At 39.1% G+C, this 26135-nt stretch overlaps 2 protein-coding genes across 27 annotated transcripts in view; both read left to right on the top strand.

The window, feature by feature from the left end:
* Nucleotides 1-355, top strand: part of LOC129680615 (translation initiation factor IF-2-like) — a 1482-nt gene extending 1127 nt beyond the window's left edge. Inside the window, exon 3 of the mRNA XM_055612308.1 lies at nucleotides 121-355. Within this exon, the coding sequence (XP_055468283.1) occupies nucleotides 121-355 (235 nt within the window). The remainder of the gene's footprint in view (nucleotides 1-120) is intronic.
* Slmap (sarcolemma associated protein) overlaps nucleotides 9-26135 on the top strand; it is a 122814-nt gene continuing 96687 nt past the window's right edge. For 25 of the 26 annotated variants that reach the window (XM_055612298.1, XM_055612289.1, XM_055612295.1 and 22 more), the window contains exon 1: nucleotides 9-804. In XM_055612298.1, the coding sequence (XP_055468273.1) occupies nucleotides 607-804 (198 nt within the window). In that variant the 5' untranslated portion in view covers nucleotides 9-606. Of the gene's footprint in view, nucleotides 805-16162; nucleotides 16207-26135 lie in introns of those variants that run through there. The other variant, XM_055612300.1, reaches the window with a different exon arrangement.

The following is a 26135-nucleotide window of genomic DNA, read 5'->3' as shown; positions in this document are numbered from 1 at the left end:
ATGGGTCGCGCCCGGGCACCCCTGCCACTCCCGGCGGCGGCGGCGGCGGCGCCGCGGGGCGATGCACCCCGGGCCGCTGGCCCTCTAGCCCGCTCGGCCGGTCCCCTCGCCGCCTGTCAGCCCCGAGGCTTCTGAGGACCTTCCCGACTGCACCGAGCCAGCCCTCTTCATGCTGCAGTGCCGCACCGTTTCCGCTACCGAAGGGGAGAAGCGGCCGGGATCGCAAACAAAACCCGAGAACTGGTGTGTGACTCATCTGCTCGGATACCTCCCGTCCCCGGACTGTCTTCCCGGAGTTTTCTTGGCCGAAGCTGCCCAATGGTTGAGCCTTTTCTTCCTAGGGAAGATAGACTGAAAGCTGCCAGTTGGGGACTTTTTTTGGTCAAGAAGTGTCTGTATTTTAAAGGAGGTGATGGGGCTTGCGCTGACTTGTCTTCCTGCCCAGTTGAAGAGTTGTTGATGTTCACGGGTTATGCTTAGACGATGCGCAGTTTGTTTTAATTTAAAAATTTTGGGGGGCTAGGGCTATAGGCTTGTGAAGAGCCTTCCGAACCTGGAGGAGCTCCTCATTGTCCCCGGTAGAGACAACCCCCCAGCCTGTCCTCGATGCCGTCAGCCTTGGCCATCTTCACTTGCCGCCCGAACTCGCACCCGTTTCAGGAGCGTCATGTCTACCTGGACGAGCCCATCAAGATCGGCCGCTCGGTGGCCCGCTGCCGACCAGCGCAGAATAATGCCACCTTTGACTGCAAAGTGCTGTCAAGGAACCATGCTCTGGTCTGGTTCGATCACAAGACGAGCAAGGTAATGTCACTACAGTGTTTTACAATAATGTATGCAGGATCTCAGGGTTTGTTCCCAGAGGACGCGTTTCTTCGAGGCCAGGCAATCAGCTTTTTGTGTATCTGAATTCTAGTGGAAATTTAATCGAAGTGGTTGAATGGAAAACAGAGAAGGTATTGTCATTAAATGTCTCAGTAGGGCGATGGCTTCCTGATTACTTGGTCATTCCCAGTGAAATCCCAAACCCTAATTCGTTCAGGAAAAGTAGATAGTGAAACTTGACCTCTTGCTTTTGGAGAGGTGACTCCACAGTCCAGTGCTTGATTAAGCAAGCAGCAGTTCCCAAAGCAAAGCCGGAATCTGTGGCCACGGTTACAGCGAGGCTCAAGTGTCACTGTGGTGAAATGGAGTTAACACATAGCTTGTAGTTGATTTCGATTCAGGGCCTGTCTGGTAGGATAATTGGACTGTAAGCTTAATTTTTTTTTGTAAAAAAATACATATTTGCCCCATGAAGTAATTTGTAAAAATTAAAGGCATTTTAATTAAGCTGGAATAATTACGTTTTCAGAGTTTTGTTTACAAGTTGGATGAACAGAAATCTATTGCTTTTGAAAGTCACTTTTTAATTTCTTTGGTAGGTAATGTATACTTACACAATGATATGCAAAAACTAGTATTAATATATTAGCTTATTCTTAAACTATATCCGATATTGTCAATTATATATAATATAACACACACACACACACATATATTATATTACATTTTTAAGGCAGGGACTAGCTAGCCTGGAACTCATCCTGTAGATCAAGTTGGCTTCAAACTTAGAGATTTGCTTGCCTCTGCCTCCCAAGTGCTGGGCTTAAAGGTCCCCAGGCCTGGCCTTTCTTTTAACTTTTAATCCAGTTTAGCTTGTTTATTTTGGCACTGTACCTTGCTAGTTGCTTATATTGAAAAAAAAAAAGATCCTTTCAGTTTTTCAAAAATGTGTATGTATGGAGAATATTTTAAAGAAATAATCTTTGGGCCTAAACCCAAGGTTTTACTTGAAAACTACTGAATTAATTCCAACTCAAAGTAAGTTACATAAGACTAATAGGATTGTCTCCAATTTTGTCTCCTGACTTTTTGCCCCCTCTTCCTGAGTGACATGATTAAGTCTTTTTTTGTTTTTTAAAGAATTTGTCTTCAAGAGTGGTGTTTTGAAATTAAAGAACCTTGAGCCTCTAGAGGAAGAAAGTATTGTGTGTGCAGCTACTGCAGTAATGGAGTAATGAATAAACTATGTATCTTTTTTTAAAAGAAGGAAAAAGATCCCTAAGTGTTATGTGCTTGCATAATGCCTAAACCTAGTCTGTGTGTAGGATGAGAACTAGAAAGTGTGCTAACTTTTTTTTGTATTATAGGAGATACTCTTTAACCTGTGAAAAACCCAAGTAACAGACACCTTTCTTTTCTTCCTGAAAGCTGACATTTAGGTGCATTCATAGGTGACCTGTGATTCTTTGTAAAGGGGTGTAGAATTCTTTATTGAATTTCAACATTATTTGTCTACTAGTGCCTTAATTCAACCAGCTTCTACATTGTTCCTTTTTATGTCCTTGGGAAACAGGTCCAGCTTAATCAGAGGACAGATTTGCTTACAGTACAGAGCTTTGCCAACTGCAGTTCTTGTTTTGAGAAATAGTGCCTGCCGCAGTCCGCACACCTGTAAGCCTACCTCTCAGGACAGGAAGAATGCTTCATGTTTGAGTCTAGCCTGGGCTACTTAATGAGTTTATTTTCACCAACGTACTGGGCAGGGGCAGGGGGTGTTTGGATGTAGGGGGAAGAGTGAACCAAAAACAGTGGTTTGTGAATTTCTGTTGTGCTGTGGAGTCTGGGGAAGTTAATAAGACATTTCTTTTCATTTTTAGACAGGAACTCTCTTCAAACTCAGTACATGCCCATAAGTGGGAATTCAGGCTTTTGCCAATACAGCCAGTTTATTAGTGTTGAGGAGTGAACCCAGGCCTTTGTACAAGCTAAGAAAGCACTCTACCAACTGAGCTACCTCCTAAGCCCAGAAATTGTTTAATACAATGGCAGATAAAGAAATAATTAAAAAAATAGAAGTTAGTGAAGTTGATAACTTTGTCCCAATAGGCATTTTGCCTTGGAGGTAGGAAACTGGAGTAATGTGCCCTTTGGTTGACTTTGTTGGTGAGCATTTCTGCATTTGCCGTTATGGAAGGCCTAGTCAAAGCTGGAAGAAGTAATATGCACTTGAAGCATGTGTTTTGCAATTTTGAGACATGGTCTTCTCTGATCTGTTTCTAAGACTGCTCAAGGCAGTGTACTCTTTCTTTGCCTCCTCAGTGTTAGGATTACAAGGATTAGCCACCATGCCTGGTTGTTGAAACTTTGATTATTCAGCAAATAAATGTGTATTTTGGATAACTGGCAAAATGTAGGCAGATTGCACATTTGGGAATTTACTTTTGAAGTAAACTTGGAGTTTATCAAGTGAAAGAAGGTAGAGTCAAGGATGGGCTTGAGTGGTCGTTGTCAGGGGTGCATAGGTGACACTTGTTAACGTTAAATGGAGAGTGGGTGATTGTGCCGCAGTGTGTTCACTAGCCTTACAGCTGGTTCATCCTGGGGATGTTGTTGACAGCTGCCTTTCCTTCTCTGTGGGCTCCAAGCTCTTCAGTTTTTATAGCAGATAATAGATCATTCTTCAATTGATTCAGAATATCACTAAGCAAGTAAATCTATCCATATGGTAATTATGCAGAAGGGATTATACATGAACGTATTTGTTAGTGAATTCCAGAGAGTTTGGCTAGCGATCACAAAACTGTCAAAGTCACCATTTAAGAAAAGTGATGCAATGTTGTATACCGTAGGGGCCTGGAGCAAAGAAAATACAGCTTGACTTTGCCATTATGTCCCATGTTCTTCTCTTCTAAATGTGGTTCTCAGCCTGTGGGTTGCAACCCCTTGGGATCTCACACCAGATATCCTGCATATTTACATTATGATTCATAAAAATAGCAAAATTATAGTCATGAAGTAGCAATGAAATAATTTTATGGTTGGGGATCACCACAACATGAGGAACTATATCAAAGGGTCCCCGCATTAGGAGGGCTGAAAACCATTGCTTTACATGTTAACTTAATCCTCAACTCTGTGTGGTAGGTGCTTATTTTTCCCTCATGAATATGAGAAAATTGAGGGCTAGGGAGATTAGGTTAGTTAGCACCCCTCAGTAACTATTGCTAATAAATGGTAGAGCCGTGATTTGGGCACAGGTGTTTTGGTTCTTGACTTGTTATCTGCTGGGTCAGCCTCATAAATACTGCCATCCCAAGACTATGACATTTTAGACAGGATGCGATTTTGTTAATGCAAACACCAGGTGACAGTAGAAATGAAAATGATTAAATGTCCAAAAGCAAACAAACAGATTAATTTGTATTAGTTTAATGTGTCTAGTAGGATTTCTATAACTGAAGATTAGGGATAGCTACGTGGATAGTATAGTTCATGGATGAAATGCAAATTCAGCAAGACTGAAGGACTTAGAAAAAAGACCAAGTGGAGTTAAGAATGAATCAAAGGAAAGGAGTTTTGAGAAGGAGGAACTGCTTAGGAAAAGGCATAGAAAAAAGAAGATATTATGTGTTCCAGGGACATTGCAAGGAAGTCATTGCAACAGAAGAAAGCCAGATTGTTTCTTTCCCTGACTTGTCTAAACATGACTGCTAAGGTCCTAGATGCAGCCTTTGGGAGAATAGCAGTTATATATATATTCATTTTTATTTTGTTTGTATGTTTTAATAGATTTCTAGGATTTTTTTTTTTTTTGTTAACGAAGTAAAAGTTCTTTGAGAAATGCTAGTTTTTGTGAGAAAGTTGTCTATCTGATAGGTTATACTTAAGGTACATTACTTTAAATATGTATAGGAAGCAAGATTGTATTTCCAAACCACACGTATATTTCCTTTCATGTTACTTTTTGCAATATCGGAAAACTCATGAAATATTTAATATAATGGGTGTTTAAAAACTCAGCTTGGGCAGGAGAGCCGGCCCCGTCCCTCTCCTGGGCAAAGTGGGAGAGCTGGCCTTGGGGGCATGGGTGTGGGGGAACTGGCAGGCTGACCAACTCAGCTACCTCCCAGGCCCAGATCCAGGGCTTTGAGTTGGTCCACCCCAACACCTGTGCTGCCTGTGGACGGCTGGATTGTGTGAAGGGGCAGGATCTCCATGACACAGGGCAACGACAGGATACACTGGAGGAGTTCCAGTGAGGATTGACGGTGTCGCCCAGGCCAGAGGCCTTTGCGTCATTGCAGCAAACGTTTGCAGGTAAAGCTGCTTAGGCAAAAGCAGCTTTTGGTGCTTTTGTGACACACCAAGACACACTGCAGCTTCCACAGTGAGATTTTTGTTATTTTCTTTTCACGTTTTGTTTTCTTTCCTTGGAGGAGAGTTGTAAAGGTGGAGGGCACATGTGGAGGGATGGAGAGTTGAGTGTGATTGGGTGCATGATGTGAAATTCACAAGGGATCGATAAAAGGCTTTAAGAAAATACAGCTTTTTTTCTTCTTCTTCTTTTTACTGCCAGGAGAGATGAAGGCTCAGCTATTAAGAACAATCACTGGTTGCTCTTTCAAAGGACCCAGGTTTGATTCCCAGCATCCACATAGTGGCTTACAGCTATTTTAACTGCACAACCAGGGATCCAATACCCTCTTCTGGCCTTTGTAGTCACTGCACACACGATACACAGTCTTATGTGAAGGCAAAGCGCCTGAAAAAGAATAATTTATATACTTAATCGTCCCCTCCCATCTGATTTGACTTTCCTCCTTAAATTCATTCTTCTTGGCTTTTTGAGACAGGCTCTCAAAAGGCTCTGGCTGTCGTGGAACTTTGCCTAGTGAATGCTGAGAATAAAGGTGTGCTCTACCACACCTGGCCTTGAGTTACTTCTTTACCGTCTTAGGCTCCTATTTGGTTTTTTAAAATGGTATTTATATTGGCCTAAGATCTGTCCTCTAGTGAGTACGAAGTAAAATGTTTGTCATTTAAGAGGTTAAGTAGAAAGATTGTGAGCTTGATTATTGTTTGGGAATTGGAGGCTTTGGAGACGAGATCTTGTTGTATAGCTCAGGCTAGCCAGAACTTAGTATCCAGCCCAGGCTGGACTTAATCTCCCTAGGCTTAGGCTGTAAGTACGCACTGCTCAGTTTGGCATGAAATTGGTTCTTAATGGCAGTTACTTTATATTTGAATCAAGGAAAATATGACCGGTTGTGATGTAGCTCCATGATAGAATGCATGCCTGTCATGCATGAGGCCCTAATTCCATTCCCAGAATTTCCAAAGGAAAAAAAGGGTGTGTATGGGGTGGTGTTTATTCTAAGAACTTTCTGGGATTCCTTCTTCCCTCTGGGTGTTATAGGCAGATAAATATTCCACACTCTTGCCCAAAAAAATCTTGATTGCTTCTCCATTAATTGTTTTTAGTATTAAAATGTTTTTCACAGACATATCCTCTTTTGTTCTTGTTTTTTTCCTTCATAAAAAACTTAGAGTAATAGGGACTATAACAGTGCTCACTGTTCCTTTTTAAAAGGAGTGTCTTTTCTGCTTTTTTGTCTTCCAAAATGACCTTTCTCTTTTATCCCTAAGGCTGAGTTCCAGGGAGAAACTTTCCCTGACTGTCTGAAGAATAGATAACTTCTTTCTCTCTACTCCTATAGAATTTTGTCTATAACTTCATTATGGGACATAGACAACAAAATAAGTGTAATGCAGATGCCCTGTTGCTCTGCAGATGTGAACTCTGGAGAACAAAGACTAGGCACTCTATAAATGTTTGAGCGAGTGAAAAGTGAACAATACGGCAGTCTGTTTCTACAGACCATTGGTGGGTTGAAGGGCAGAAGATCATTCAAGCTAGTTTTCAATTGGAAGTTAAGGACTTAATTACCTATGAGTATTCTTGGTACAAATTATTACTTTTTGAGAACTTGAAATATGCAAGTATCTTGCCAAGTATTTTGGGTTTTTATATAAACTTGTTTTTAGTGATATTAGTTTTGAACTAGTATATTTATATCCATTCTCAGACAAAAAAATAATACTTTCTTTTTATAATAATAAAATAAATATTATTTTTATCTGTACAACATGTTTAGGAAGCAGGTAGAACTGTTGCAGTCTGACCTTAAAAAAAAAAAAAAACAACAACAAAAAACTCACGGAATAATAATAAGCCAAAAGTGCTAGACATTTATTCTGAACTTTTCATGGATTTAACAGTTGTAATAAAACTATGTCTTTTGCTGCTGCTGCTGCTTCTTCCTTTTCTTCTAAATTTCATTTGTTTTTATTCAAGGGTCTCACCATGTGGCTCTGGCTGTACTAGAACTCATTATGTAGATCAGGTTGGCCTCTTGGCCTCTAATTCATGCAGAACCACGTGCCCCATGCCTGGCTGTCTGTTTTTTTTTTTTCTGCTGGCTGTCGTTTTACCTTTTTTTCTGGACAGGGTTTCTCTGTATAACCCTGGTTGTCCTGGAATTCACTTTGTAGGCCAGGCTGGCCTTGAACTCATGTAGATGTGTCTATCTTTGCCTCCCATGGGCTGAGACTAAAGGTGTGCACCACCATTCCTGGCTATGTCTTTTGCTATTAAAAGGCAATTTAAGCTTTTGTTTTATGGTATATAAACAAAAGTTTGACCATTACAAACTTTCAGCAACTGAAGGAATCCAGTAATCATTTCCCTAGGTAGATGATGTTTTTCTAAACTCACCTCCACTACTCCTACTGTTTTTCTTAGATTGGGGTTTAGGTACATGTGCAAATGAATAAAATAGTCTTCGACAAACTTTTTAATGCAGTACTGGAAATGGAACCTAGCTCTCCATGGCCATTCTAGGAAGTGCTATACCAGTGACCCCATCTAGCAACATTTTTAAAAATTTATTTTTGACAAAATTGTTTAGCATACAAAAGAATAGATTTCGTAATGGTATTTTTTCGTACATGTATGTAGTTGTACTTTACTCATATCCATCGCTTCTACTGTCTGCCCCACTGGTCCCCTTCTCCCATTTTTACTATGTACATTTTTTATGCTTGAAAGATAGGGTGTGGTGCATGCCTGTAATCTCTTGAGACAGGAAGATTGCAAGTTAAGGCAATCCTGGGCTACATGGACTTGGAGAGTGTTAAGCACCTAGTTTAGAGGAAGAGCATGGGGATCTGGGACATTCTTCAGCACATGAACACAGTTAGGTATGACTGGGTGGGCTGTGAGCCCTGAGCAGCCCCCTGTCTTTTGCATCCATAGTACTGGATTACAAATGCATGCTACTATGCCTTTTTTTTTTTTTTTTTTTTTTTTTTTGAGACTGTCATAATGTCCAGGCTGGTTTCAAACTTGCAATCTTATTTCCCCCTCCCAATTTCTGGGGTTACATCCCCTGTTTTGAACTACAGTGTAGTTTGAATTTTTTTTTTTCTGTTTCCTTAGTGTGAATATCTTAATCATGATTGGACTTTTGTTTTAATAAGTTTAGTAGATGGAGAAATATTTGTTATCAAGATCAATTCTGATGCTATTGAGAAGTTGCAATGCTAGAGTTTTAATGTGGGGATCGAGAAATGGTAAAGATACTTTAAAGCCTAATCTGAACCTGGGAAGTGTCTAAAAATTCTGTTGATCCAGTGGATTTGTGATGATTGCAGGGACATGGAGGGAGTAATACTATTGCTTTGAGAAAAATAAAGTATTAATTTAAATTACTGTTGAACTTAGATTGGGATCCTATGTATTCCAGGCCAACTAGTATCATGGTATCTAATGCTTGCAAGTGCAGGCCAGAGCCCAGTATATAGTTTTATAAAAAAAGGATTAGAATCCCAAATACCAGTAGAAGTATCTGTGAATCATTGTTTCCAGGGAGCTGAGAAAACCATGTATTGCTTCCTCCAGGAAGGGGGGCAGAAAATGTGGGAGGAATGAAGAAAGCTTCACAGAGAATGCTGTTTTTAAGTCACTGTTTAAAGAGTGAGTAGGGTTTTGTAGGCTGGATGAAAAAGAGCAGTGAATCCTAGCCTGCGGGAACAGGAAACATTTAAGGCAGAAAAGCCTGAAAGAGAATAATGTATGATGGAAAATGCACCTCAGAAGTTAATGTAACAGAGATCCCAGCGTGGCAGAGCTGGAAGGCCTTACAGCCACTATCCCTGACAAGTGCTCAAGTGCCTCAGAGATTCGACAGCAAGTCTCTTTCCCCTTCCCAATTAGATTAACTTCTGAGATGCATTTCCCACTTAATTAAAAGCAGTTTTAATTTTTCTCATAGCTAATGTGTTGTTGGATATCTTTAAAAAATTATTGACCATTGTGTTTTTTTGAGAATTGTCTGTTTGGTTCACTATTGGCCCATTGTTTTTACTGGAAGATTTTTGTGAAGTTAGGTTTGGCAAAGAGTTCTCGTCCATTTTGTAGGCTGTTTCTTTCTTTACTCTGTTGATTTTCGTTTTTTCCTTAGCTGGATAGTGCTGTTTTAGTTTACATAATCCATTTGTCAGAAATTGTGTTTACTTTCTTGGCTAATGCAAGACTTTTCAGAAGGTTCTTCTCTGTGATTCTGCCTTAAAGTTGGTCTTTCCTATGTTTCCTCCAGCAGCTTTAAAATGTCAGATCTTGTGTTAAGGTCTTTGATCCATTTTGAGTTGAATTTTGTTCAGGGTGAGAAATACACATCTAGTTTCAGTTTTCTATGAGTGGACATGTTATTTTCTCATTATCCTTTGTGGACCAGTCTGACAGTTTTTCCCATGTATGACTTGCATCTTGCTATGTGAATTTTTTGCACCCTCTGTTGTATTTCATTGACTTACACTTCTGTTTTCTTTTCTTCTTCTTTTTTTTTCTTTAGGTTTTCAAGGGGTTTCTCTGTAAAGGCTTGGCTGTTCTGGACTCACTGTGTAAACCAGGCTGGCCTCGAATGCACAGAGATCCGCCTGCCTCTGCCTCCCTGAGTGCTGAGATCACAGGCGTGCGTCACCGCACCCGGTGTACATGTCTGTTTTCATTCCAGTACTATGCTGCTCTTTTTTGTTTGCTGCTTTTCTTGCTTTATCTCTGGTATGATTTGATTTTAGGTACTATGACACTTCCAGCATCACTCTTCTGCTTAGGATTGTTTAGCTACGTAGGGTCTTCCATATGGATTTTAGGGTTATTTTTCTATGTCTGTATAGATCATTACTGGAATTTTGAAGGAGATTGTGCTGCATCGGTAGGCATCTTTCAGAATACATCTATTTTCACAATATTCTGTTGATTTATGAGCATGGAGGATGGACCTTTCCTTCATCTTGTGTCTTCAATCTCTTCAGTCTTTTTTTTTTTGATTGATTGATTGTATTTCTTATAAAAATTTATGAGTATTGATGGTTTGCCTGCACATATATCTGTGTGAGAGTATTTGATCCTCTGGAACTGGAGTTCCAGACAGTTGTGAGCTGCCAAGTGGGTGCTGGGAATTGAACCTGGGTTCTCTGAAAGAGGAGCCAGTGCTCTTAACTACTGAGCCATCTCTCCAATTCCCAGTTTCTATAGTCTTAAAGTGTTCATTGTAGGAATTTTTAATTTCTATGGTTTAGAATATCCATCTATCTATTATCTATCTTTATCATGTACTCTTTCTATCCTAGTATGTTTAGGACTTCTATTCTGAAGGAATATTGAACTCTATCAAATGATTATGTGAGTTCTGTCCTCAAGTGTACTTATATGGAATAATATATCTATTAATATGCATATATTGCACCAAACTTAAATCCCTGGGAAGAAATAATTTGCTCATGACGCATGGTCTTATTACTGTGTTCTTTGATTCAGTTTGTAAGAATTTTACTGAGAGTTTTTGCTTCTGGGTTAATCAGGGCAGTTGGTCTGTAGTTCTCCTTGTGGGTTGTACTTTCATTTGTTTGGTATCAGTATGATCGTGGCTTCTTAGAATGAGATTGGTGCTGTTGCTTTCTACTTTGTGAAACAGTTTGGTGAGTATTGCTGTTGGTTCTTTCGCAAAAGTTAAGCAGTAGTCAGCAGCAAATCCTTCCAATTCTGAGGTTTTTTTTTTGATGTGTGTGTGTGTGTGTGCGGGCGCGTGCGCGAGAGTCACGCTTATGTGTGCTCTTGTGTGTGTACATAGAGAGACTTTAAAATTATTGTTTCAATAAACATCCAGTCTCATTTGTCATGCATGGGTCTTTTTAAGTTTTTATGTCTTTACTTAATTTGTAGATTACATGTATTTAGGAATTTATCCATTTCTAGATTTTCCAATTTATTGGACTATAGCTTTCAAAGTATTATTTAATGATTCTTGGATATCATTGGCACTTGTAACATCTCTCTTTTCATCTCTAACTTTATAATTTCGGTCTTTTGTTAATTTGGCTAGGGTGTGTTGTTAGGCTTTTATGCTGTTTCTGAATGTTGAATGTGAGCATTTACATATAAACATCCTTGTTAGAACTTCTCTAGCTGTGTCTTAGGTTCTGGGAAATTGTGCTGTTGTTTTCATTTGATTGATTCTAAGAATTTTAATATTTCTTCTTTGATTCCTTCAATGACCCACTGTTCATTCAAAAGTATTGTTCATTTTCCTAGTATTTGTGTAGTTCTATGTTTTTGTTGCTGTTGTTTTCCGTGAATGGAGTGTGTGGTTGAGCATAGCTATTTACTTCATGGCCAGAGAACAAAAATGAGGAAGGAGAAATGAGTGGTTATCACATACCATTCTCCAAACTCACGTCTCATAATATATCCTGCCATATTTCCTAAAAGTACCATCCATTAGGCCACATTTTTAACACTTAGGCTTGTGGTAGACAGTCAGTATCTAAATAGACTGAAATAGAAAAATCATATAGGTGAGCTATTATATTATTATCATTTTATGTTTTGACCTCTGTTTGTTGATGATAATCTTGTAGATTGTTACCTGTAGCCCAGGCTGGCTTTGAACTTACTATGTAGCCAGAGATAACTTTGAACTCCTGCTCTGCCTTCACCTCCTGAACACTGGGTTTACAGGCATGTACCAACATACTCATGTAGTACTGAAGATCAAATCCAGGACTTTGTGCATATAAGGAATGCACCTGAGTCACTGTACCTCCAGCCTAGCTCTTCATGAGTATTTATGAGTGTGTTTACTTGGTTTGAGGGCTCCATTGTTTTTAGGCACAGCATCATGACAGTAAGACATCATCATGGTAAGAAAAGCTGCTCTGTTTACCTTATTTAGGTCAACTAGGAAACAGAGGACATCAGAAGTAAAGGAAAAAGATATGCCCCTTAAAAGCAGACCTCCGGTGACCCTCTTCTTCCAGTGAGGCCCAGTTTCCACCATCTTCCTATAAAATCTTTCAGTGGGTTAATCTTTTGATTGTGAAAGCCCTCATGATTTTATCACTTTTCCAAAGTCTTACTTAGGAAGGTTGCATTAGAGCAATCCTTTAACATGTGAGTCTGAGGTAACTATATCCTTGTTTTATCAGAGCTGTCTTCTCAGTGACTTAAGGGGATGTTCAGAGTAGATCTGAAAGCTCTACTTTGAGTAAATTAGTGAATGCAATTACTCTGAAGTGCTTGATTGAATGAACATAGTTTTGCTCTGAAAGTCTTGCAAATTATACTTGTTGGTAAATTGTTTTTATTTTAATTGTTGTTACTTTTATGAAGCCTCTGTTTATTGTTTATATGCAGGAGGGGTGAATATGGCTTGAGAAAAGCTATACAATTCAGGAATTTCTTCATGGGCTTATGAGTTAGTTGAATCTTGAGTTGAATACATATTGTGCTAATAGATTGTGAGTCACAGATGTCAAAGATATTGTAATCTTGAGCTTTATAACACAGCATGAGTTAGAAAATCAGTAGCCATAGATGATGTTCTCATTATTTATATGTTCTGAGTTTGGGAAGGTTGGAACTTTATTCTACTATTGATAGAAAAGCTGCATGAAAGCACTTTGAATATGTGTCTGTGTGTGACTGCTGTGCCCAAAGTCTGCAAATGAGAGGCTTCCTGAGCTGCTTGCTGTGCTTCTGAGCTTCCATTTGGCCAGTAATAAAAATTTTAGCCTAATCTTGAGCTTGTAATATTTCTTATTCAGCTTTCCCAGGTGTTGGGCTTACAGGTGTGTATTTTCATGTCCAGCTTAGAGCTGTCATTTTGTTGAGCTTTAGTACTCTTTATTTGCACAATGTTTATCGATTGTAAACTGCGGATGTCAAAGCCCAGAATCTGCACTGTCACTTCCTCCGACGGTGGAACTCTGCTGCTAACATCGCTTATATGAAGCTGAGCTTCTGAGTCTCGAAAACAGGTTGAGATTACCCTCTAAAAGTTAAGGTATGGTAAAAATTGCCTGAAGTACAACTACTTTTTGAAGTTTATTTCAGTATTTTCAATATAATTTTTTTAAAACCCCTTAAATTATTATTATCAGAAAACTGCAAACATTTCTGAAGTGTTTTGGCATAGCATTTAAATTGGCTCAGATTATGTCCTCAGAAGATTTATTGTATAGCAGAGCTCTCCTAATTTATATTCTTTACTGAGTTTAAAGTTGAAATTGATTAATACAATGGCGCCATCTAATATAAAATTTTGATTTATATGTTAGATTCAAGTAACGTTTATAAAAGTGTTCTGATATGAGAAATACAAAGGATATTTTGTGACTCGCATTTTTGTTGTGTTCAAAGTAGTTTTGCAACTTGAACTCCCTTTTAACTGCCTTGCCTGCACATATCTTGTTCACAGAGAAAAGGGAGGCGAACTACTGATGTGTACAGTTGCTCTAGGAGCAGAGCACTTTGCTCTAAAGAGCAAAACTTTGTAATAATTATGTTGACCTGATATTTAAAAAGCAGCATTCTTAGTGATATTTATATGTGCTTTGATTATATTGCTCTCTTTATGCTTTTCGTGTGTATTCACTCTTCAGCATAAAAATAGAGCCGTCGTCTCTGTGAAAGTTAAGTGAGATGAGCGTGGTCAGGCGGTAAGAAGTCAGCCTTAGCCTGTGTCAGCGTCTGTCTCTATGCTGTCTGCTCTGGCTGTCTCGGACCTGAGTTGGGAGGTTGGCATGGATGCACATGCACATGTGTGTGCGTGTACATGAGATTTAAGTTTAGTTAATATTGAATAGATCATGACAGGTTATTGTTCTAAATTGAGTTAATACTGAATAGATTTTTAGGGTTAGATTTTCTTTTTTTATTTCTTCCTTAGAGAATTGGTTTATCTGTTCTGTTTTTCTTACACCATGCTTTTTGTCTTCTGTACTGTATATTTTTTAGGTTGACTATGATGGAGGTGTCATGTATTGAACACAGAGCCTTGTGTATACCAGGCAAGTGCTCTGTCGTTGATTACATACCCAGCCCGGCTGCGGTGAATTCTGAATGGATAGTTTATAGTTACTTATATAATTTTAAATGCTAATTCCTTAGAATTGAGAAGACTCAACTCATATATTTTTTAAATATACTGACAGTTAAATAACAGAGGGCCAGGAATATGTCTCAGTATGAGGGTATTTGCCGAGCGAGCTCCTTCTGATTCTGGATCTGAGCTGTAGTATGTTTCTTGTTGGTTTTTGAGAGAAATTCTTTTCTTTCCCTGGATTTTCAGGTTGTCAAGATTGCAAGTTTCACACTTGAGAGTCCTACTTTTTTTTTTTTATTCATTAAGATTCCATTGTTAATTCTTTAAAGTATGTGTGATAATTTAATAATTTTAAAGTGCAGTATCCATTGAGCACTTCCTGTGAGCTCATCGCAGCCCTGGATAAATAAAAGTCTCTGCCCAACAGACTTGACATGCTAGGCTAGTGTGCCACCGCCTATCTTCCACCCCCCAGCTTGGTTAGGGCAAGTGGAGCGCTCTGTATTTATTGCTAGGGAGTGTAACACAGTTCATTTGTCCTGTAAGTGCAGTGTGCAAAGGCAGTGCTTCTGCTTAAATTTCAGTTTTGAGTTTGATGAAATGTCTCCATTTCTCCCCTGATGTTATATAGATCACAGATGTACTTTCTATGTCCCTGTACTTTCTCCTATATAACTCATGAAATCCTTGCTGTAAATTATATTTAAAGGTCCTCAGGGAACTTTGTGTGTGGATTATTCCGTGACTTAGTTTAGTTTTGGGGTATTTGTGTTTGGGGGTAGGGAGGAAAGAGGTCTGGGATCCACCTCGGGCTTGCAGGTGTACTACTGTACTGCACTTCCCACACCCCCACTCTGCACTCTTAATGGGATTTTTAAAACTTTCTGTGCATAACGCTGTTCTTTCCTGGCTCTGTTTTTGACAGTTTGACACCTCCATCTTTGTCTCTATTGTCTACAGTTACCACAATGTCTTCATTTTTATCCCTTGATTTTTAATATTCCCTGCTCTTTCTCAAAAGTCATATAATTACAGTTTTAACTACTTCTTTTATTTCAAAAACTTTCTATCTTCGTGTATTTCTTTCTATCTTTATATCTCCATGTATTTCTTAACTGCATTTTTAGTTCATTTTTAATTTTCTAGCGTGTACACTGTAGTGCATATTGTGTCTACAAATGGCCACAATTAACACTTTCTAGTTCGAGGACGGTTTTGTCACTCCACCTCTCAAGAGCTTATGGATCTCTTGGTAGTCACTACCTGTCCCTTCTCCCTGCCAGACTCTGGCAGCCACTCTTCTGTCTGTAGATTGCCTCTCTGGATATTGTGTAATGGAATTATGCAACACCTCTTTTGCATTTACTTTTTATTTAGCATAGTGTTTTGAGAGCTTCTTCAAGTTGTAGAAACAAACTATTACTTTGTTTCTTTTGTAGTAGATAGTATGACCATATCATGTTTTATGCATCTAGTCATCCGTTCATGGACATTTAAGTTGTTTTGATTTTCTCTATTTGACTATTATGAATTTGTATACAAGTTTTTGTGCTACATATATTTCAGTTTATTTGTGTATATAGTTGGAAGTAAAATTATTGCTACGTAATATATAACTATGTATAGCATTTTGAGAAACTGAAAATTTGTTTTTCAAAGTAGATTTACCATTTTATACTTTATCAGTGTATAAGAATTTTTAGTTTATCTCCTGATCAGAGGGTTTTTTTTTTTTTTTTTTTTAATTGTAGCAGTCAGGAGAGTACGAGGTAATAGCTCAGATTTTGATTTATAGTTCTCTAGTGAGGAATAATGTTAATCAACTTTTCATATCCTCATTGGTAATTGAAGTCTATTTTGTTTTCATTTGTGATACAGGACCTTGCCCAGGCTGCCTTCTTCCTCACCACCTCCTGCTTTATCCTTCTGCAGTTGGGTGTGTACCTCTACCCATCCTGGGATGGCAGTGTTTTTGGGTTTTTTTGTTTGTTTGTTTGTTTTTGTTTTCGTTTTTGAGACATTTTCTCTGTGTGGCCCTGGCTGTCCTGAAGCTCACGCTGTGGACCAGAGCAACCTTGAAATCAACCTCTGCCTCCCAAGTGCTAGAATCAAAGGCGTGCACCACCACCTCCGACTATTTATCAGTATTTTGGAGAAGTATCTAATCAGATCCATGTTGGGATTCTTTTTTTTGTCAGACAGGGTCTCATTATGTAGAATAGGCTGGCATCAAACTCACTGAGATCTGTCTTCCTCTGCCTCTTGGAGTGCTGGGATCAAAGGTGTGTGTCACAACACTTGGCCAAGAGTTTTATTTTTGCAATTATAATATGTAAATAATTTCTCTCTTCCTTTTTCTTCCTCAAAACCCTCCCATATATCCCTTCATGTTTCTTTCAAATTGTTATTATATGCATGTATGTGTATATATGTATGTGTGTGTGTGTGTATACACACATACTGCCTACTTAGCTTGCCTTCAACCCTCCCCCTTCTCTTTCTCTTTTTTCTTCCTCTCCTCTCTTTGTTCTTTGCCCTTTCCTCCTTCCGCTTTGTCTCTCCTAATCTCTATCTCTGTTTCTTTTCTTGTTTTTTTGTGACAGGGTTTTGGTGTGTTCACGTGTCCTAGGTTTGCCTGGACGAAAGGTTCTCTTGTTTTCTTCTTAGTGCTGGGATTACAGGTATGAGCTTTAAGGACTTTCAAAAAAAGGTGGTTTCAAATATCAGATACTTATTAAAGCAAAGGTTCCCAGATGATTAATGTATATTAACTGAGAAATGTAGAATTAAAATAATATAACATAGATTATGAGAACATTGATTGAGGAACCCAGTTATTATAGATGTCTGTGAATCCTGGCTCTGTCACTTTCCATAATCTTGGGCAAGTCATTGCTGTTTCAGAGCCTTCACTTCCTCTGTCATAGGATCCCTGTGAAGCACTTAGAATATCTGTGTTGTGAAATGACATACCTTGGGACAAATGTAGTTAATAGTTTCCTTTCCTGTCATGGTGATCAGTACCTGACAAAAGGCATCTACAATGAGGGAAGGATTTATTGTGGCCCATGGTTTGAGAGGGTGGACTCTTTTGTGGAAGGGACGGCATGGTGGAGTTCATATAGCAGCATGTGGTTGGAATTTCTCTTACTTTGGTATAACAACAAGCCAAGAAATGAAATACCAGCAGCCATCTAGCTCTCCTCTCTTTTCCTTTTTGCTCATTCTGGGTTCTCTAGCTCATGGATGGTGCTCCTCACCTCAGGGTGAGTCTTCCCTCCTTAGTTACTTCTCCCTGCAATTCAGGGTATACCTCACTCTTTTCTAAAATGTTTCTTAATCCTGTCAAGTTGACAAAAATCAACATCAGTATGTAAAACTCATATACAGGTTGGAATATGGAGAAGTGCTGAGAATAGTTCGGCTTCAGTAATCATCTAAGTGTGAGTTCTTATGTCACTGTAATATCATTGCTAGGAGCCTTATTATGGGGAATGTTAAAGAGGTACTAAGTACCAGCTTCAAACCAGTTGTGGTGGAACACATCTGAAATCTTGACACTAGGGAGGCCACTAAGGCAGGTTGATCAAAGAATTCAAGGAGTCTTGGATTCCATTTTGTTACCCTCTAAAAAAAAAAAAAACAAAAAACAAAAAAAAAAACACCATAAGATGAAAGCAGAATAATGTTAACACAGGGTCTGATTGCAAAAAGTATTCTGTACATTCAGTAAATCAGTTAAGTATAGAATAGTGAAAGTTATAAAACATAACATAGTTATGAAGTCATGGTGTCACAGTATGTGCTTAATTTTATTATCATTAAGTGTTGCATGTGTATGTATATGTGTAAAGCAGCTGTGTGCATGATGCACGTTATGGAGCTGTCAGGCTTGTGTTGTAAGTGCGCTTACTTGTGAGGTATCTCACTGGCCCTGCTGAAAGTATTTAGTGACACTTAAACATATAGGTGAAATGTAAGTCCTATGGAGTGATATAAGTGGAAAGGCAAAAATGTCATTATAATGAGTATGTCTCTAATTCTAGGACATAGTGCAAGAAATTAAAATGTTTATTGTATGCTACATATAGATAAATATATTGTGCTGTTGACAGCAGCATACTTGAAAGCTTGAAGTATTTGTTTTGATTTTCTTTTGTGCTTATTTATTTTGTTATTCTGGTTTCAATAATGATTTAAAAATTGTTTTTAAGTTGTAGGCTTGGCTGGTCTGGAGCTCTATATAAACAAGGCAGGCCTTGAACTCGGAGATCTGCCTGCCTCTCGTCTGCAGTTCTGATATTAAAGACACACTCGGAGAAAATAGATTATTTTAGATAAGGATCATCTGAGGTAAAAAGCCTGACTCTCAGTCGGCACTACTGCTATTGAAGATTTATGAACTTTGAATTAACTGTTTGTCTTTTATAGTAAAACAGTTTGTTCGCCTAGAATGAGAAATTGGATTTATGTTTAGTTAAATTTTTTAATTAACTGATTTTTATGTATATGGCTGTTTTTATCTGCATTCATATTTGTATATTGCATAAATACCTGTACACAGAGGCCAGAAGAGGTTGTCAGATCCCCTGGAACTGAAGTTATAGACAGTTGTGAGATGTTTTGTGGGTGCTGAGTTTGAAGCTGGGTCCTTTGGAAGAATAGCTAGTATTCTTTTTTTTCCACAGAATTCTAGTTTATTTTTTTAAGTAATATTTTTGGTATTTATTTTTTTTAATTTTTTATTAATTACACATTATCACTTTGTATCCCCCCCTATGGTTCCCTCCCTCTTCCCGTCCCAATATCCCTCCCTTCCTCCACCCTCTGCACGCATGCCCCTCCCCAAGTCCATTGATAGGGGAGGTCTTCTTTTCCTTCCTTCTGATCCTAGTCAATTAGGTCTCATCAGGAGTGGCTGCATTGTCTTCTTCTGTGGCCTGGTAATGCTGCTCCCCCCTCAGGGGGAGGTAATTAAAGAGGAGGCAAATCAGTTCATGTCAGAGGCAGTCCCTGTTCCTATTACAGTGGAACCCATTTGGACACTGAACTGCCATGGGCTACATCTGTGCAGGGGTCTTAGGTTATCTCCATGCATAGTCCTTGGTTGGAGTATGAGTCTCAGGAAAGACCCCTGTGCTCAGATTTTTTTGGTTCTGTTGCTCTCCTTGTGGAGTTCCTGTCCTCTCCAGATCTTACTGTTTTTCCGATTTCATAAGGTTCCCTGTACTCTGCCCAAAGGTTGCCCATGAGTCTCAGCATCTGCATTGATAGTCTGCAGGGCAGAGCCTTTCAGAGGTCCTTTGTGGCAGGCTCCTGACTTATTCCCTGTTTTCTCCTTCTTCTGCTGTCTCTTTGCCTTTCTGGATAGGGATTGAACATTTTAGCAAGAATCCTCCCCCTTGATTAGTTTCTTTAGGTGTACAGATTTTAGTAGGTTTATCCTATATTATACGTCTATATGAGTGAGTATATATCGTGTGCGTCTTCCTGTTTCTGGGATAGCTCAGTCAGGATGATCTTTTCCAGATCCCACCATTTACCTGCAAATTTCATGATTTCCTTGTTTTTTTTTTTTTTTATTGCTGAGTAATATTCCATTGTGTAGATGTACCACAATTTCTGTATCTATTCCTCCACTGAGGGGCATCTGGGCTGTTTCCAGCTTCTGGCTATTACAAATAAAGCTACTACAAACATGGTTGAGCAGATATCCTTATTGTGTACTTGAGCCTCTTTTGGGTATATGCCTAGGAGTGGTATAGCTGGATCTTGAGGAAGCACTATTCCTAGTTGTCTGAGGAAGTGCCAGATTGCTTTCCAGAGTGGTTGTACAAGTTTACATTCCCACCAGCAGTGGAGGAGGGTTCCCCTTTCTCCACAACCTCTCCAGCATGTGTTGTCACTTGATTTTTTTATCTTGGCCATTCTGATGGGTGTAAGGTGAAATCTCAGGGTCGTTTTGGTTTGCATTTCCCTGATGACTAAGGATGTTGAACATTTCTTTAAGTGCTTCTCTGCCATTTGATATTCCTCTATTGAGAATTCTCTGTTTAGCTCTGTGCTCCATTTTTTAATTGGAATACTAGATTTGTTGCTGTTTAACTTGAGTTCTTTATATATACTGGAAATTAGTCCTCTGTCAGATATAGGGTTGGTGAAGATCCTTTCCCAGTCTTTAGGCAGTCAGTTTTTCTGACAACAGTGTCTTGCTTTACAGCTTTTCAGTTTCATGAGGTCCCATTTATTGATTGTTGCTCTTAGAGCCTGTGCTGTTAGTGTTCTGTTCAGGAAGTTGTCTCCTGTGCCAGTGAGGTCAAGCCTCTTCCCCACTTTTTCTTCTAAGTGCTTTAGTGTGTCTGGTTTTATGTTGAGGTCTTTGATCCACTTGGACTTTAGTTTTGTGCAGGGTAATAAGTATGGATCTATTTGCATTTTTCTACCTGTAGACTAGCTAGCTGAGCCAGCTCTTCAGGTTTGGACTTAACTTTTTATAGGGCGCTACAGTAGAGTCTAAAGCACTGAGAAGTCAGGTGTGACAATTTAGGGACTATAGCTGTGGAAATGACCGCATAGGTCCATACTTGTCTATTTCTACCTCTTATTAGCTGTGTGGCATTTGATGAAAACTTAGCCTCTTTGTGCTTTAGTTTTCTTATGGGAATAATAATAATATTTTGTAGGTATTGAGAAAATTACATGAGCTGGGTGTGGTAGAAAATGCACTTGGAAATAGAGGCAGGTGGACTATGAGTTCGAGGCTAGTTTGGTCTACAGAATGAGTTCCAGGACAGCCAGGGCTGCACAGTAAAACCCTGTCTTGAACAACCAAAAAAAAAAAAAAAAAAAAAAAAGAAAAAGAGAAATTGAATGAGTTATTATGTGTAAAGGAAGTAATTTTGGGCCTGCCACACAATTTCACTATATAACATCCCTTATGTAGTTTTTTTTAAAATAATTTTTTATTACAGTTTATTCATTATTATTTATTTGTTACAGTTTATTCATTTTGTATCCCAGCTGTAGCCCTACCCCTGGTCCCCTCCCAATCTCATCCTCCCTCCCTCTTCTCCTCCCATGCCCCTTCCCTAGTCCACTGATAGAGGAGGTTCTCTTCCCCTTAGGTGTGACCCTAGCCTATCAGACCCCATCAGGACTGGTTGCATTGTCTTCCTCTGTGGCCTGGTACAGCTGCAGTCCCCCCAGGGGGAGATGATCAAAGAGCCAGCCACTGAGTTCATGCCAGATATGATCCCTGCTCCCCTTACTAGGCACCTACTTTTGGAGGATGAGCTGCCATGGGCTACATCCGTGCCAGGGTTCCAGGTTATCTCCATGCATGATTGTTGGTTGGAGGATTGGCCTTTGCAAAGACCCCTGGGCCCAGTTTTTTTTTGGTTCTATTGCTCTCCTTGTGGAGCTCCTGTCCCCTCCAGGTCTTTCATTTCCCCTTTCTTTCATAAGATACCCTGCATTCTGCCCAGAGTTTGGCTATGAGTCTCAGTATCTGCTTCTATACCCTGTTGGGTAGTCTTTCACAGGCCCTCTGCAGTAGGCTTCTGTCCTGTTCCATGTTTTCTCCTTCTTCTGATGTCTGTGATGTCTATCCCATTTGCTTTCTGAGTGAGGATGGAGTGCAACTTCCCTAGGGTACTCCTCCTTATAAAGTTTCTTAATGCCAGGAATATTGTTAGCCAACATGGTGGTTGTTAAATTTGTGTATCATTTAAAAACTTTAGTTTTCTGTTTAGATATGTTGAAAATTGTAGAGTTTTCTAGTTTGTAAAGTGTAGTAATTTGGATTTTAAACACTTCTGACTTCATACTTTGCTTTCTTACTTTAGGTTCTTTTTTTTTTTTTTTAAGATTTATTTATTATTTATACAACATTCTGCCTGCACACTAGATCTCACTATAGATGGTTATGAGCCACCATGTGGTTGCTGGGAATTGAACTCAGAACCTTTGAAAGAACAGTGAGTGTTCTTAACCTCTGAGCCATCTCTCCAGCCCCTACTTTAGGTTCTTATACTGGTAGTTTCTATAGGCCTTAAGTTAACTCATTGATGAGGGTTTTTGGAGAACTCAGCACTAAAATCTTACTTGATTTTTCTAGAGTTTTGTCTAACTTTTTCGATGCCACAGTGTGTACTTTAATCTGTGATAAATCGCAGTGTAATTTTCTTTAGTTGTACCTATTTTTTTCAACTGATATTTTAACTTCAGGCTGTAGCATAAGGGTTAAGATAATGTTACAGCAATTGACTAGCTTATTGTAGAAAAACCTAACATTTTGGCCTTTTAAACCCAGCTAGAAATTGGCATAACATAATTTTCTATTTCACTCAATTGATGCATAGGTGTTACTCAGTTTAATCCCAGAAAAGAATGTACTCAACTGTTAGTAAGAAATAAGTCAACAAATTTATTACTCATACTTAGAATTAATACCCATGTCGAAGTTCGTTTTGTAATCTGGAATGAAGGCCGCCGAAATTAGTTTCCTATTACGTCATTATCTTTCACACTATATGAGGTAATTAAGTTCTTCAGTCAGTAGTGATTCAGCTATTGCATTCCTTTGGAAATTTTTGTGTGAGAATAGGTCAATATGGTAGCAAAGTTTATGCAGTTATATAATGAAGGAAATTATGTATTTGTTTTCTATGGGTACAGGAGCAGAAATTGTATTTCAGTACATTCTTCTTCTTCTTCTTTTTTTTTTTTTTTTTTTTTAATATGTCTTTAGAAGGTTCTTCTTTGTGCAGGGTATGTGAAGTGATTGCCAGCTGCAGGGGTCATTATTTCTGCAAATTACCTAGAAACATTTTTTGTTGTTGTTGTTGTTGTGGTTGTTTTGTTTTAGTTACTTTTTGTTGCAATGATGAACTGCCATGGCCAAGGCACCTTAAAGATGAAAGGTCTGGGGTTATTTTAGCCCAGTGATAGAGCATGTGCCTCGTGTATTGTAAAGCAGTGTGTGGTAGTTTGAATAGGTTTTGCCCACAAAGACTCACTCACCTGTTTGAGGTTTGGCCCGAGGGGAGTGGTACTATTAGGAGGTGTGGCCTTGTTAGAGGAGGTTTCCTGTGCTCAAGCTCCGCCCAGTGTGAAATGTGTAGACAATTTCCTCCTCGCTGCCTTTGGATTAAGATGTGTAACTGTTTGCTGTTGTTCCTTTGCGACAGGGTTTCCCTGGCATCCCTGGACCAGGCTGGCCTCCAATTCAGAGATCTGCCTCTGTCTCCGCAGTGCTGGGATAAGGGTGTGTGCTACCATACCTGGCTGCCATACACTGCTAACTTGTAGCTCCTTCTCCAGCGCCATGTCTTCCTGTATGCTGCCGTGCATCTCACCACCGTGACACTGGGCTAAGCCTCTGAAACTCGTGGCAGTCCCAATTAAATGTTTTCCTTTATAAGAGTTGCCTTGGCTAGGTTGTCGCTTCACAGCAATAAAACCCTAAGACACTCTGGACCCAGTCACTAGTAATGCAGAAGGGGAAAATACATATGTAGCAAAATACAAATTGATCATTATATTAAATCAGCACAATACGTACTGCTATAAAGGTTATGATAGTGATACCAGCTTTTTATTTTGCAATTAGTAAATCCAAGATAACTTTCATTTTAATTTTTGAATTTAGTTTAAAAAATTTAATAGTGAATTTAAAAAGGAGAGATAAACCAAAAGGGATGAACATTTAAAGCTGTTTAAAGGTGCTATAAAGGGTCGGTCTGGTCAGCCTTTTCTTTCAGTGCTTTTCTTTGACTCACTCACTAGAGTTGTTAATCCAGCATGGTTGTTTCCTTGTTGCTGAGAGAGCCACGTGTTTGTTCTGTAGTCTGCATTCAGCTTTTTTAGCTTTGGCTAAATCCCAAAGTCAGTTCTTTTTACTCAGTGACTCACACCTTGGGATTCTACCCTGTGCTACTCCAAGAAAACCATTTCAAGTGCAAATTCTGTCATGAATCTACTTGCTTTGGATTCTACTTTCTTATCTATTTTATAGGCTCGTCTGGAAATATGCTTCTGAGTTTTAAATAAGTTCCTTGTATAGTTCTTCTTTATGGATGGATCAAACAAACATCTTTGCATCATTCCCAACTGATTTTAGTTCAGAATAATCATTTAAGAATAAGTGACAAATTACCTACCAAAAAAGAGTGATAAAGGAGCTCTTTAAAAAAAAATGTGATATAGAGAAACAAACAACCCAGAATCTCCAAAACGATCCTGTATAACAACAGATCATCTGGAAGTATCTCCATCCCTGACCTCAAGCTGTACTACAGAGCAATAGTAATAAAAACTGCATGGTATTGGCATAGAAACAGAAAGGAGGATCAATGGAACCAAATACTAGACCCAGAAATAAACCCACACACCTATGAATACTTGATTTTTGACAAAGAAGCCAAAACCATTCAATGGAAAAAAGATAGCATCTTCAACAAATATTGCTGGCCCAACTGGATGTCTACATGCAGAAAAATGAAAATAGATCCATATTTATCACCCTGCACAAAACTAAAGTCCAAGTGGATCAAAGGTATCAACATAAAACCAGATACACTAAAGTGCTTAGAAGAAAAAGTGGGGAACAGCCTAGAACTCATTGGCACAGGAGACAACTTCCTGAACAGAACACCAGCAGCACAGGCTCTAAGAGCAACAATCAATAAATGGGACCTCATGAAACTGAAAAGCTTCTATAAAGAAAAGACACTGTCATCAGAACAAAACGACAGCCACAGACTGGGAAAGTATCTTCACCAACCCTATATCTCTCAGAGGGCTGATATCCAGAATATATAAAGAACTAAAGAAGTTAAAAAGTAATAAATCAAGCAATCCAATTAAAAAATGGCTAAAATAAAAAACTCAAATGAGAACACATGTCGGAGAGGTTGTGGAGAAAGGGGAACCCTCCTCCATTGCTGGTGGGAATTTAAACTGGTACAACCACTTTGGAAATCAGTCTAGTGCTTTCTCAGACAATTAGGAATAGCACTTCCTCCAGACCCACCTATACCACACCTAGGCATATATCCAAAAGTTGCTCAAGTACACAACAAGGACATTTGCTCAACCGTTTTTGTAGCAGCTCTATTTGTAATAGCCAGAACCTGGAAACAACCCATTCCTCAACGGAGGAATGGATACAGAAATATTGGTATTTTTACACAATGGAACACTACTCAGCAATTAAAAATGAGGAAATCATGAAATTTGCAGCAAATGGTGGGATCTAGAAAAGGTCATTCTGAGTGAGGTATCCCAGAAAGAGAAAGACACACATGGTATATACTCACTTACTTAGACTTATAAAATATGATAAACATAATGAAATCTGTACACCTAAAGAAGATAAGAAAGAAGACCCAGGATAAGATGATCAGTCCTCACTTAGAAAGACAAATGGGATGGACATTGGATGTAGGAGAAAACAAGTAACAGGACAGGAGCCTACCACAGAGGGCCTCTGAAAGACTCTACCTAGCAGTGTATCAAAGCAGATCCTGAGCCCCAGAACCAAACCTTCAGCAGAGTGCAGGGAATCATATGAAAGAAGGGGGAGTTAATATGACCTGGAGAGGATAGGAGCTCCACAAGGACCAAATATATCTGGGCGAAGAGTCTTATATAAGACTCTTTCTCCAGCCAAGGACCATGTATGGATATAACCTGGAACCTCTGCTCGGATGTAGCCCGTGGTAGCTCAGTAACCAAGTGGGTTACCTTAGTAAGAGTAACAGGGACATGAATTTTTGACATGAACTCAATGGTGGGCTCTTTAAACTCCCCATCCCCCAAGGGAGGAGCAGCCCTGCTAGGCCACAGAGGAAGACTTAGCAGCCA

Source organism: Psammomys obesus, unplaced genomic scaffold (assembly GCF_907164565.1).
Source record: "Psammomys obesus unplaced genomic scaffold, mPsaObe1.curated_primary_1811, whole genome shotgun sequence".
NCBI classification, from domain to species: domain Eukaryota; kingdom Metazoa; phylum Chordata; class Mammalia; order Rodentia; family Muridae; genus Psammomys; species Psammomys obesus.
Note: the sequence above shows the minus strand (reverse complement) of the source record. Positions and strands in the feature narration are given on the sequence as shown.